This window comes from Sceloporus occidentalis, unplaced genomic scaffold (assembly GCF_023333645.1).
Source record: "Sceloporus occidentalis isolate IW3139 unplaced genomic scaffold, rSceOcc1.0.p SCAF_8, whole genome shotgun sequence".
Lineage (NCBI taxonomy): Eukaryota > Metazoa > Chordata > Lepidosauria > Squamata > Phrynosomatidae > Sceloporus > Sceloporus occidentalis.
This window is the reverse complement of record NW_028316988.1, coordinates 7,087,129-7,101,702: the sequence shown is the minus strand read 5'-3', so window position 1 is coordinate 7,101,702 and position 14,574 is coordinate 7,087,129. Positions and strand designations below refer to the sequence as shown.

General features: G+C 45.1%; 1 protein-coding gene across 3 annotated transcripts in view; it reads left to right on the top strand.

The window, feature by feature from the left end:
* LOC149307748 (rho guanine nucleotide exchange factor 16-like) overlaps positions 1 to 14,574 on the top strand; it is a 33,240-nt gene that overhangs the window by 4,834 nt on the left and 13,832 nt on the right. For 2 of the 3 annotated variants that reach the window (XM_089534388.1, XM_089534385.1), the window contains exons 3-5: positions 4,483 to 5,088; positions 10,942 to 10,993; positions 11,958 to 12,130. In XM_089534388.1, the coding sequence (XP_089390514.1) occupies positions 4,525 to 5,088; positions 10,942 to 10,993; positions 11,958 to 12,130 (789 nt within the window). In that variant the 5' untranslated portion in view covers positions 4,483 to 4,524. Of the gene's footprint in view, positions 1 to 2,310; positions 2,457 to 4,482; positions 5,089 to 10,941; positions 10,994 to 11,957; positions 12,131 to 14,574 lie in introns of those variants that run through there. The other variant, XM_089534386.1, reaches the window with a different exon arrangement.

Below are 14,574 nucleotides of genomic sequence, written 5' to 3'. Positions count from 1 at the left end.
TAATCCCCCAACATTGACTGTGTTGGTTAGAGTTTATGAAATGGTAGGCTAAAACCATCTGGAGGACTACTGTTGCCCATCTTTAACCAAGTGCATTTTCCAAAGCGGTTGGGAAAAGCCTTGGGATTTGTTCCCTGCCTGAACCAGAATTCACCAAGAGGCAGAAAGGGGCTGCTTATGTGTTTGTAGATTTTTGGGATTTTGATGGAAAAGGAGATATAAAAGAGAAAGATAACAGTAAAAAGAGAGAAAGGAGGAGATAAGGGAAAGAAACCCCTCCTTAGTGCTGCAAGGTCCAACTGGGATGTGGACTCTTTGGCCCCATATAGACAGGTCAAAATAAAGCTGATTCGGGTCACTTTGGAGGTATGCTGTTTAAATGATGCATGCGTCCTAAGAGTTCAGAAGCCATGCCAAATCCATGCTCCAGTCCTAAGGACTGGACTGTGGCTTTGGTGCGACTTCTGGAACCTTAGGACGCCTGTATCATTTAAACAGCATACCTCCAAAGTGACCCAAAGCAGCTTTATTTGGGCCTGTCTGTATGGGGCCTTTGATGGATGAAAAGGAACTGGAAAGGAGTGGTTTGCAGCAGCAAGTAAACCCATTGGGTGACCTTCTGCAAGTCACACTCTCTCAACCTCAGAGGGTGTCAATGGCAAACCTCCTCTCAACAAATCTTGCCAAAAACCCCTATGATAGGTTCACCTTAGATATGACTTGAAGCTACACCACCACAACAAATACCTGCATGGGGAAAGCCAGCATGGTGTAGTAGTTTAAGTGTTGGATTACGACTCTGGAGACCAGGGTTCAAATTCCCAGTCAAGCATTTTTAGATTGTAAGCCTGAGGGCAGGGAACCGTCCAATTAAAAAGATTGTATGTACAGCGCTGTGTGAATTTACAGCACTTTATAAATAAAGGTTAATAATAATAATAAGATCCACTGGGTGGCCTTAGCTGGATTCACATTCTCTCAGCCTTAGAGGATGACGGTTGCAAACCCCTTCCGAAGAAGCTTGCCAAGAAAACCCTACCGACGGCCTTCGGCGGCTCAGCTTCCTCGCCGTTGCCCAAGCCTTTCATCGCAGCCCGATAAGACATATTGCGCAGGTTGCGCTTCAGCGTCCCCTCACCAGAATCCTCAAAGTCCAGATCGTCGAGGGAAATGCTGGGGGCCGACATGCGCTTCGGGTCACACCGAGTCATTATTATTATTATTATTATTATTTGTTTGATATTTGATGTTTTTAATCTGTTTTTTCCTTTCTATATGGTAATTTTATCTATTCCTCTTTTAATTGTTATAATCTTAGAATGTACGCCTTGGGCAGGCTTTTATTTACTCCTAATTTTACCGACTTTGTACAGCGCTGTGTATAATTACAGCGCTATAGAAATAAAGTTTAATAATAATAATAATAATAATAATAATAATACGATAGGTTTGCCTTAGGGTCGCCATAAGTCAAAAATGACTTGGAGGCACACAACAGCAACAACAATGTTAAGTTTTACAGCTGAGGCCTGGGATGTCTTGCTACAGTTACTAACTTATTGCAGGTATTGCATTAGTGGAGCATTACCTGCAACAAAATGTTGCAGTGCATTTGCACCAACTAAGTAGTGCCAGCCCTGCACTTCGCCCAAGATACTCCTTTCCATATCTCCTTCTCTCTGGTTGCTCACTTTTCTTTGTGAACCGACACACAATGTTCTTTGTTTCCCAGTCAAACCCTTGAGTCCCAGTTCTGAGAAACTAGTAGGACATTAATAAAGTCGTTAATAGTGATCGTTCTGGATTAGGGTTTTTATTTTTCCATGCACATTCTTTTCTTTTAAAAGGCTGTTTGTGTTTTTGCAAGTCTCGATCGTGCTGAAATCTCCCTCCGGTTTCTCAGCGGCCCCATTTTTGGCTTCGGTCCTGTTGGCGCTCAAGGCTTGCAACCGCTGTTTGCAGGAAGCGATAAACAGTTTTTTAGAAATGGGATGTTTACTGTGATCCTTGGTGCTTTGGGTCATCATAAGTGTACTGTGATCCTGAAGGGTGGATCTGAGAGCACTGTGGAAAGTGGATAAGTAGCTCTGTTTCTATGCAGATAGAATAGCCCTTGGAAAAAAGGACTGAGAGCAACCTGTTGTAGAGAGAACAATATCGGCTCCGAGGTGAACTTTGGAAACCAAGCTGACTGGTTGGACTGCTTTTGTGTGCATGTGTGTGCATGCCCACACACTCATGTGGGTGTATCAGGATTGCTGTTGTGACCTCTGTGTACTGTACTTTAAAACAGCCTTGAGAAAAGAAAGGAGCTGCTTTTTCCTCTCTGCTTTGATGGAATGATTTTATATTTCCGCGAAAGATCTCCAGCTGAACGCCAGTCTCTAAACCTGCCTGGATGTTTATTCCAATCCGAACCTTGCACCTTTGCCTTCTCTCTCATTCTCATCCTTCAGGTGACAGTATTGGGAAGATAATACTTATTTATTTTGCAGCATTGTTGGGCCCCATTACCGCTTACAGATAAATCGGTGTGCAATCTGAATTGATGGATCGATTTGACATCGGAGCGTGGTTCCCACTACATTTGCTCCGATTGCATTTTCTGTCATTTTCAGGCATCAAAATAACCCACTTGTGGTTTGCATTCACGATGAACCGATTCAAAATGATTCGGTTCCAGCCGTCCGAAGGGGAAATTTGAATCGATTCCAATCACACTTGCGCAGAATCGATACAGTGAAAAAGACGCAGAAAAAAATCGGCGTCAAAAAGATGTGGGTTAAATGGGTCGGGTGCATGGACCCCCTTCACCAAATCGCTTCAGCAATTCAATTTAAGTGGGAACCAGGATCATTTGAACCTGTTTGAACCGAATTGTGATCCAGTTTAAAAAGTAGTGGGAATGAGCCCATAATGTATCTGCATTGTTCTGTTTGCGTGAGATGATGGCGATGATGATGATGATGATGATGATGATGATGATGATGATGACTTCAACTTATCTCCTTCCTCATGCTCATCTCTTTTTGAAATTGTTGTTCTTTTTGTTGTGTGCCTTCAAGTCATTTTGACGTAGGGACCCTAAGGCCCTATAATGGTGTTTTCATGCAGGTTTCTTCAGAGAGGGCTTGCCATTGCCATCCTCTGAGCATGAGAGAATGTGACTTGCCCAAGGAGCCCAATGGGTTCACATGACGGAGCCAAGATTTGAACCCTGGTCTCCAGAGTCATAGTCCAACACTCAAACCACTACATCAGACTGACTCCTGTTTTTAAAATGAACCCCGTATAAAACACCTTGACTAATCCGGACCTTTGTTCATATGTAACACCAAACAAAGTTAAATGGGTTAGAGGACTAAATTTGCAGTTGCTACTGTTGGGTGCCTTTGAGTTGCTTCCAATTTACATTGTCCCTAAACCTGAACCTATCATGGGGTTTGCATGGCAATATTTGTTCAAAGGGGGTTTGCCATTGACTTCCCCTGAGGCTGAGAGAGTGTGACTTGCTTACAGTCACCTAGTGGGTTTCCATAGTTGAACACCTGTTCTCCAGAGTCATACTCCAGCTACACCAAACTGAACTTTGGATTCAATTCATTGCCTGGCAACTTCTCTGGATGTTTCCTTGTCAGCCCTTGCAAAATGCTTCAACTCCAGACACGGTTGCCTGCCTGTTACCTTCTATGGGATGTTCCAGACATTGTTGGACTGCAGCCCAGGAGCCTAGTAGGAGCTGCAGTCAACAATGCCAGTGGTGAGGCATGCTAGGAGCTGCAGTCGAACAACATCTGGGGAGATGCACTTTGCCCACGCATTCACTAAACATGGGACAAGAAGCAGAATAATATTAAGAGAGGGCTTGCATATTCCCACAACTCTTTTAAAGAACATTAAGGATGCTGTGCAGATGTTATGCTTGGGATCTTGTTGCTGGAGAGAAAGAGGCAGAGAGAGCAAGATGAGGAGAAGCTGAACTCCTCTCCCCTGGGAGCTTTTGGGGAAAGCAGTCCAGAAGAATTAAGCTCACTATTGATTATTATTGGCTTCTCTTGATTAGAAGTCAATAATACGATAATTGTTTGTGGACTTCTATTGATCAGTTTTGATTAGTTTTGACAATTGACTTCTGCCCTCTTGCAGTTTTATGCCATTTCACACTACATAATTATCTTCCTTTGGAGGTTGCACCACGTCCAAAGGTAAATGATAAGTATAGGCATCCCCTGCCTTTGGACACTTCTCTTTCAAAAATTGCAAATTACAAGCAAACCAATACCAAAAGTCTCTCTTTCTCCAGCCCTTCTTCAGCATCCTCCCAAAGCTGGGGGAAAAATTCCAGCTAGACAGAGAATGAAGAAGATGGAGCGTTGCGTGGAGAGAAAAAAGTCCTCCCTTATCATTTGGATGTTTTGGCCGCTTGCTTCCCATGTATACAGTCTGAAACCCTGATGCCTTCTCTCTTTGTCTTCTCCGTAGGCTTCATAAATCTGTTCTCTGTGCACTGGACAGAGCATCATCATGTCCCAAAGGCATTCAAACCCCTCCCTGGGGGACAAGACTTTCCTCCTCGATCGCCAGCTTAGCTCGGATTTGCATGCTGGTGGCAACGCTGCCATCTCCCCACATGGGAAGTATGGCTCTCTGGCCCCACTGGACAACGCTGCGTTTCTGGCCGAGCGCTCCCCACCTCCCATTGGGCCCCGGCGGATCATCCTCAGCACTGAAAGCCCCGTGGCTCTCAAGGTGGGCACTCAGCAACTCATCCCTAAGGGCCTGGCCGAGGGTCCGAAATCCAAAGCCCCCTCCCGGCACCAGAGTTTCTCCTCCTCCGTCCTGAGCAAAGAGATGACTCGGTGTGACCCGAAGCGCATGTCGGCCCCCAGCATTTCCCTCGACGATCTGGACTTTGAGGATTCTGGTGAGGGGACGCTGAAGCGCAACCTGCGCAATATGTCTTATCGGGCTGCGATGAAAGGCTTGGGCAACGGCGAGGAAGCTGAGCCGCCGAAGGCCGTCGGTAGCTTGAAACCTCCACCTGAAGAAGCCATAGCCCAGGGAGCTCGAAGTCCTGGAAGAAACAAGGTAAGTTCTGTAATTGGGTGGATGGTGGATCCATGACTTAAGCAGCATTGAATCCTCTCTTGAGTTCACTCTTCTCCTCCCATGATTGCTCCAAGTTGAGCATAGAATCATAGAACTGTAGAGTTGGAAGAGACCCCAAGGGCCATCCAGTCCAATCCCATTCTGCCATGCAGGAACTCTCAAACAAAGCATCCCCGACATATGGCCATCCAGCCTCTGCAGGAGCTCATTTGATGCTAAATCTCAGAAGGGAGAGGATTGAACACCAAAGGAGCTCCCATACAACTCAGGATACTGCAGGGATTGGTAACTCCATAGTTACCCACCCACTGCATTTCCCAAGTTTGTTATTGTGTGGATTGCAAAAGTTTCTCTAGTCGGCCTCTTGTGACCCAAAAGCATCCCTACTCTTGTTGCAATGAAGTGAGAGCATTTCATTAAGCTAACAAGCCTTTCAATAAGGTAGCACCAGGGCTATATACCCTGAAGTCACCAGATCCCATCTGCTCTTGGAAGCTAAGCAGGGTCAAGTTTGGTTAGGACCTGGAAGGGAAAGTGAAAGAGAAATACCAGTATAGGCTATATTTCAGAGGCAAAATCTGTGGATGCTCAAGTCCCTTTATATGCAGTGGCATAGCAAAATGTTACCCCTTGTATAAAATAGCAAAATCAATGTTTGCTTTTTGAAATCTATATTCTTTTGAATATTGTCAAGCCATGGATGGTAGAATCTATGAATGAGGAATCAGTGGATATGGAGGGCCAACTGTAAAATCCAATTGATTAATAACTTAATTAACTACAGTCAGCCCTCCATTTTAAGGGATCCATTCTGGACCCTCCCCCTGAAAATGGAAACACCCCTATATTCAGGCCCCATAGGCTTGAATGGTGGCGTGTGCCTGTGCCGCAGACATACACATCATTACGTTCCCCCTCCATTTGCCGCTCACACATAAGAAAGGGTGAGAATTGCAACATCGCACAAACTTAGGGCCGACAGTAGTTCTGCTGTGACTTGTTATCATTTCAGAGGATAGTTGCTCTTAGAGAATACAGTGCCGGAATTGATGGAACAGTTTCTTAGTTTCATGTTGTGTTTTGGCATCATGGTGTTTGAATTGGTCACTCATAGTACAACTGTCAGTCTCTAGAGGGAGAGGCTTTAGTGTACTGTTGTCACAATTCATCTTGAAAGCAACTCTCCAAGCTCAAGCCCAAGCATCCTCTAGCAGCATCTATGCATTATGCATCTGAGGAAGTAGCCTACAAAGGGTCCAAGTGCATCTGAGGAAGTAGACTGGTCTAGTCTATGAAAGCTCATGCTGCCATGGAATCAGAGAATCATAGGCCTGTTTGACAGTCATAGACTGCCAAAATAAAGCTGCTTCGGGTCTCTTTGGAGGTATGCTGTTTAAATGATGCATGCATCCTAAGAATCCAGAAACTGCACCAAAGCTTCACTCCAGTGCTTAGGAATGGAGTGTGGCTTTGGCGCGACCTCCGGACTCTTAGGACCCATGCATCATTTAAATAGCATACCTACAAAGAGACCCAAAGCAGCTTTATTTTGGCAGTCTGTAACGGGCCATAGTGTTGGAAGGGACCACAAGGGCCATCCAGTCCAACCCCATTCTGCCATGCAGGAACTCTCAATCAAAGCATCCCTGACAGATGGCCATCCAGCCTCTGTTTAAAGACCTTCAAAGAAGGAGACTCCACTGCTCTCCAAGGGAGTGTGTCCCACTGTCGAACAGCTCTTACTTCCAACTTCTTCCTTTCAGTTAGTCTCAAAGATGCGACAAGATCTCTCTACTCTCCAAGCTCAAATTACTCTGGAGCATTGAACGGAAGGGAATCAAAGGTGGAAGGACTCTATATTGGAGTTTTTAAAGCAAGGACTGGAGGGCTGCTTATCAGTGCTGCAATTGTGAGTGTCTTGCATTGGCAGATCATTCTTTGCCATCCTTTCAAGTCTTGATTTTTAGAAAAACAGTTAAGCAGCACTTAGTTTTGGTTGGTCTGCACTTCCAGATCTTCAAACCCCCAGGCATTTATTTCTGAAGTCATGATGTGGGGCAGTATCCAGTTGGACCCAATGACTTCATCTTTCCAAAGCAAGGCTTTGGTATTCTGTGCATCTTCCCCTTAAACTTGCATTTGCAATCTATTTTTGATGGGATGAATGTTGAAGAACTTGCAGCTGGCTTTAATTATCATCCTTCTTGGCTGATGCATGGCCAGGGGCAGAGGTCCTTTATTTAAAACAAAACAAATGAACTCCTTCAGTCCCAGGACCAGAAAGCCTACCCTGGAGATGTGGATTATCCTTCTGTCGTGTGGGAACCAGTGAGTTAATGGACTCCATTTTAAGACTGCCTGGGATTGAAACGAAACTTTACCAGGGAGATGTGGAACTGTTCGGAAACAGAGGGACGGAGCGGTCTCCTTTTGCCCACAGTCCATGCATCTGGTCTTTCCCAGAAATGTTTAATGAGAGAGGAAGCCTAGTAGTGGATATCAACCAGAGTTCATAGGCTCATCCTTGAGAAAAGATGTGGTCCAGCTGCTTTGGCTTTTCGGAGACCGCTAATAGAAAAGATCAACCCGAAAGGAAGGTTGACAATCCTTCATCCTGGATGTCTGGAACATCTCAGCTGTCATTACTAATAAAGAATGTCTCTAAAAGGCCATTTTCCACAGCATGACTGTTGGAAATGTATTCTTCTTTCCACGTCTTTCAGATGTGTAGTAGTAGTAACTTCAGAGCCTTTGGGACAAAGGTCCCAGGCAAAGGGAGGTTATGTATGACATGCAAGTCACTGAGAGGTTTCTTTCCTTGTCCCTTAAGAAGCAAAACTGAAAGAAGGCAAAGAACAGCAAAGTACAAAGGTGTGTATCAAGAGGGAAAAACAGGTGTTGCTCTGGGGAAAATATACTTGAATTTCCTTATAGGTTTGCAACAGAAAGTCCAATTACCTCCATTGACCCTCTGCTCTGAACACTTGTGTGACAACGGTGATAACAAATACAATCGGTCCTCTGTATCCGTGGATTCTGCATCCACAGATTGCATGATCCATGGCTATATGTCTATATATCCAACTCTCTTCCATGCCAGCATTCTCTGCAGATGCCAAAGCCACAGATGCTGGCGAAACGTCAGGAATAAACTCTTCTAGAACATGGCCACATAGTCCAAAAAACCCATAAAAAACTATGGATGCCGGCCATGAAAGTTTTCAACTTCATAATTATGTCTATATTTTCCTATATTGGCTACATTGGCTACAGTGGTCATTCCTATTTCCTCCTTTCCCGGTGAGTAGCTGCTATACTAGGCAACCAAGGAAACTTGTTTCTTTACAGTCAAAGACATTTTCTTTGTGTTCCAAATAGCTGGTCGGTTAAAGACATCTATGCGTAGTGCCCTGTTCCGTATCCAAAAGGCCCCGCGGTTGAGAAGGTGTTGGACCATCGCTCATGGTGGGTCCAAGAGAAAGGCTTCATAGCCAAGCCAAGCCATAGAGCCCAGATTGGTCATGGCACATGTAACCACCCCAGAAAATGTATGTCAGACACTGCGGTATTGATACTTCTGTGTACCGTTGTTGTTAGCTGTCTTCGAGTTGGGTCTGACTCATGGCACCTCTGTGGATGAGACATCTCCAAGAATCCCTATCCTCCGCTGCATTCTTGCCCAGATCCTGCAAGCCTTTGCCCATAATAACCCCATGATCGATTCTATCCATTTGGTTTGTGGTCTTCCTCTCTTTCTTCTCCCCTCTACCTTTCCTAGCATTATTGTCTTTTCTGGTGATCCATGCCTTCTTTTGATTTGGCCAAACTATGATCGTCTCAACTTGACCATCTTTGCTTCCAAGGAGAGCCCTGGTCTGATCTGTTCAAGAACCCATTTGTGTCTCTTCTTGGCTGTCCATGGCATCCTAAGTCCTCTTCTCCAGCACCACATTTCAAAGGAGTTGGTTTTCTTTATGTCTCCTTCCTTCACTATCCATCTCTCACATCCGTACCTGGGGATGATGGGGAATACAATGGCCTGTTGGACCATTCTTACTTTGGTGCTCAGTTGTATATCTTTGCTCTTCAGTATCTTTTCCCGTTCTTTCATGGCTGCCCTTCCCATCCCTAGTCTTCTTATTTCTTGACTGCAGTCTCCATTCTGGTCAATCCTAGATATGGGGATTAGAGCCAGAATTCATGAGTTTCAAAGTCCTTGGATTTTCTAGTTAGCAGGGAAACTGTGAAACTGTTGCTATGAGTTATCCCTCTTGCAGTTCAATAGCAAGCAAGCGCAAGACCTGGTCCTTGGTGGAAGTTAAAAAGGAAAAAATACATTGACATTAAACAAAAACTATTCTTTTGGGTGTCAGCATACAGGAACTGTCACAATGAGGGCTAGTATTTCAGAAGTTACCACTCTCTGCTTTGGAAAGCTTTACAGCTTAAGCAACTTAGCCAAAGAAATGTCTTGCGTTTGTTTCTTTGTTCTATTGAAGTCTTTTAAAAGCACTTTGTCTAGCCACACATGTAACTGTTGTTGCGACATAACTCCCTGACTAGTTTTTCTCTGTCCAAATCTGGATTATCTCCTTCCTTGTGATGATATTTGTGTGCCGGTTGGAAATGCTTGTGTATGTAGGGTGGGTTGGGGGAAGCAACTCTTGGGAGCAACTGGATGCAAAGAGGCTTGGCTCACTCTTAGCCTGGTCAGACCTTTGACGTCCTTAGTGAACTCGGTTGCTCTGATGAAAAGAGGTTGTGGGAGGGATGAGACATATCATCATCATCATCATCATCATCATCATCATCATCATCATCTCCAAGACCCTTATCCTCCACTGCTCTGCTCAGGTCTTGCAGGCTCAGGCTGGTGACTTCCTTGATAGATAAGTTTATCGCACAGGATTATTTCCTATGGGGCTCGAGCATAGGCTGATTTTCGGGATCCGAAATGGACCCCCGCAGAAGGAGAGGGCCCACTGTATAAATATCCTTATATTTACCTTTTACTTCTACGCAGTCCTTGCCTAAGAAAGCCTACGCAATTCATGGGGTTGCCACAAGTCTGGAAGCCATGCCCTATGAGGAGCGGCTTGGGGAGCTGAGTATGTTTAGCTTGGGGAAGGTCAAGAGGGGACATGATGGCCCTGTTTAAATATTTGAAGGGATGTCATTTTGAGGAGGGAGCAAGCTTGTTTTCTGCTGCTCCAGAGACTAGGAAACGGAGCAATGGATACAAATGACAAAAGAGATCCCATCTAAAAATGAGGAAGAACTTCCAGCTGTTAAGGCAGTGGAAGACGTTGCCTTGGAAAGTGGTGGAGTCTCCTTCTTTGGAGGTCTTTAAACAGAGGCTGGATGGTCATCTGTCAGGGATGCTTTGACTGAGAGTTCCTGCATGGCAGAGGGTTGGACTGGATGGCCCTTGAAAGTCTCGTCCAACTCAAAGTCAACCAGGGACTTGACGTTGCACACACAAAACAGCACAGAAACGTTGACTTATGTTAGCCAAAGGGATAAAGAGCATGTGGGGCTGAGACATTAGCTTTCCGCTTATGTAATCCCACATTCCAAGTCTAGCAGCAGACTCCAGCAGTAATCCTGAAATCAAAGATTTTTCCCGTCTGGAATTTTGCTTCAGCAAAACAGAGCTGGAGAGATTGCTCAGGAAAATCCCATTGCCATAAGGATTGTTTTCAGCCAGGTGAAGGCGCAGCGGAGATGTGCATGGCAAGGGCAGAGAAATAGTTCTGGCAGGGTGGAAATTCTTGCAAAAAGGGTTCATGTCCATCATTAATGGGGTCTTTCTCTCTCTATGGCTTTTGACAGAGAACCTTTGGTCGGCGACGAATGCAGCGGCACGGGGGCTCCTTCAAGGATGGTGAGTATGCAGCTTGGATCTTGGACAGAGCTGGACAGTGAATGGACAGATGTGAGATATGTGTGTGTGTGTGTACAATTTTGCGGTTGCTGATATTTTCTCATTGAGAATGAGTAGCTCTCTCAGCCCTGTAAAATGGGGTCTGTGTCTACACTGCAGAATTATTGCACTCTGACACCACTTTAACTGGAATTTTGGAACTGGATTGGAATTGGAACATGGGTGGTTGAGACAGTGGCACAATTCTTATACATGTACAAAAACTTTGTTTCATGCACACAATTATTAAAGAAATTATGAATAAACATACCTTCAGGCTATGTGTACAAGAAACACCTGTCTATGTTTAGACTTGGGTCCATTGCCAAGGTAAACCCACTGAATGATCTTGGACAAGTCATATGCTCTCAGCCTCAAGCATTTAGTATTTAGTGTTGCTAAGATTATTTTTTATGGTCCATACGTATTTTAATTGGTTGTAATCCCACCTCGATCTATAATTATTAATTAAAATTATTATTATTATCATTATTATTTTGGATAAGGGAGACACAACCTTACTTTGGCAAACATTGCGGTTCTCCTCGCCTGACTGATGCCTCTTTCTTTGTTTTATTTCAACGTACAGTATGCATTGATTAATTTAGTATTTTCTACCCCACCTTTTTGCAACGAACTGAAAGTACATGGCTCTCCTCCCTCTCCACATTGTCCTGACAACACCCCTGCCAGGTAGGTTAGGCTGAGAGAGAACAATGAGTCAAGATGACCATTGAGTTTCCTGGCTCTTTGGTATGAACGGTGCCGTTTTGACTGCAGAAAATGATCTCAGCAAGACAGAGAGGTTGCAAGGTGGATGAGTAATGCAATCTCACGGAGCAGAAGAGGCAGGTTGTTGTCCCTCTGGAATCTGAGACATTCCAAGACTTTGAGGTCACTTCTCTGTCTTGGTTCTCCTCTCCAGACCCCCGCCTGTACCAAGAGATCCGTGAAAAGGGGCTCAACTCGATCAGTCACGAGTCAGACGATGATCTTCTAGAGACAGAAACCATCCCCGAGGAACCCCCGAACCCCGATTCGGTCATTGTGGTGAGGACCTATCGCCCTGCGCATGTCACCTGGAGCCAGCTTCCCGAGGTAAGGCAGAAGGAGTAACCTGATAACAAGGGAAGCCATCTTACAAAAAGCGAGCCTTGGATTTTATTTGAAATGGTCACTTGATACAGTGAGCCACCTGGGGAGGAAGGGGCGGCACATCCCATTGGGAGTAATGGGGCACGAGCCTGTGGTGCGTGTGCGCTGCCGCACTGCCGCGTGCACGAGCCCCATTCTTTTAAATGGGGCTTGAGCATGCACGGAATTTGCGTTATGCGGGGAGTCTGGAATGGATCCCCCACGTAAAGCAAGGGCACACTGTATTTACCATATATACTTGGCTATAAGTCGACCGTGGATAAGTCGAGGGTAAAACTTAAGGGCATGTAACAAAGGATCTAAATGATGAATCAAAGGCAATGATACCAAGGAACCTACAAAATCCTGGCAGGTGTTTGTGCTCACCCTAAAAGCTGAATGTATGAGCGAATAGATGGAGGTCAGTGCTTCCAGGACACATTATGCTCTTGGCTATCAGCCTTATGGCTCCCTTTCTATGAGTTAAAAGTACAGAGAACGAAGATGCCAGCCACAGATCCTGGCGAGACGTCAGGAATAAACTCTTCCAGAACAGCCCGAAAATACCCCCCAAAAAACTAAACCTTTACAACGATTTGTTTGGAATTTCAATGTGTGTCGGGTATATATGAAACATACATGAATGTTGTGCCTAGTCCCATCTCCAAGGTATCTCATTCTGTATGTAATGTGCAAATACAGGTATTCCCAAATCCAAATAAATATCCCAGATACCTCTGGCCCTAAGCATTTTGTATAAGGGAAACTCAACTTATATTATCTCAGCAAGAGAGCATTGTTACTGTTCCAGGAGAACTAGAAGGTATTCTGGGAACGGTAATGCAAAAATGGGATACCCATTACAGCAAAATGGTTTGAATGTTGAACTAGGGTCCGAAACACACTGCAGAAATAATCCAGCTTGACACTGCTTTAACTGCCCTGGCTCAGTGCTAGGGAATCCTGGGAACTGTAGTTTGTCGTGGCACCAGAGCCCTCTGACAGAGAAGACTAACAGAACTATAGTTCGCAGAATCCCCTACCATTGAGCCAGGGCAGTTAAAGTGGTGTCAGACTGGATTATTTTGGCAGTGTGTTTTGGACAGGGGCAAAATTCCCTCTGAACACATCTTTCCAGGAAAACCCATGGTTCATGTTACGATTGCCATAAGTCAGAATTGAATTGAAGGCATGCAACAACAACAAGGTGCAGAAACATAACCTTTCCATGCTCTGACCTCAGCATGTAAGCAATGTGCTATCAACACAGGTGTTCCTTCCGGACTTTGAGTCCAAGCCACAGCTTGCCTTTATTCTCTCCCAGAACCCAACTGGGACCATGTTAGCACTACAGTTCCTTTAGTCAATATTGACCCAACTGTCTCCCTGCCCTTCCCATAGGCGCGGCTTGGCTGTTGCAGGGACTCTCTTTGGAAGTTCCCTTCGGGAGCCATAACTGAAACAATTGTGGTGCAACATTCAGCTGATGTGACTTAAGGAGTGGCTGTGGCTGAGGCTCACCTGCCTCTTATCTGACCCATACTTGCGTTTCCTCACCTTTCCCCCTCGCCTCCATAACGTCTAAAGATTTCTTCCTGGAATAGTACCTCCACCTGTCAGGCGCAAATGTCTGAGCAGGATTGATCAGGTTTGCTGAAAACACAGTGCTGCCTTTTGTTTCGGCCATAGATGGAACAATAACATGGAGAAGGGAAATGCCCCAGCAAGGAGCTATCATAGAAGAAAACACCTTACAAGGCCAGTGTCAGAAAGTTCCTTCTAATGTTGAGCTGGAATCTCTTTTCCTGGAGCTTGCATCCATTGCTCCAGGTCCTATTCTCTGGAGAAGCAGAAAACAAGCTTGCTCCCTCCTCAATATAACATCCCTTCAAGTATTTAAACAGGGCTCTCATATCACCCCTTAACCTTTTCTTCTCCAGGCTAAACATCCCCAGCTCCCTAAGGCGTTCCTCATAGAGCATGGTTTCCAGACCCTTCACCATTTTAGTTGCCCTCCTTTGGACACATGGCTCCAGTTTCTCAATAACCTTTTTCAATTGTTGCCCAGAACTGGACACAGTATTCCAGGTGGGGCCTGACCAGAGTAGAATAGTGTGGCACTATTACTTCCCTTGATCTAGACACTATACTTCTACTGATGCAGCCTAAAATTGCATTGGCCTTGTTAGCTGCCGCATCGCACTGTTGGCTCATGTTCACCTTATGGTCTACTTGGACTCCTAGATCCCTTTCACACATAGTTTCATTCAATCAGGTGTCCCCCATGCAGCTGAGAGAGTGTGCCTTGCCCAAGGTCACCCGGTGGATTTCTGTGGCTGAGTGTGGGTTCGAACCCTGGTCTCCAAAGTTGCAATTTGAGTGCTCAGACCACTATTATCATACTTATT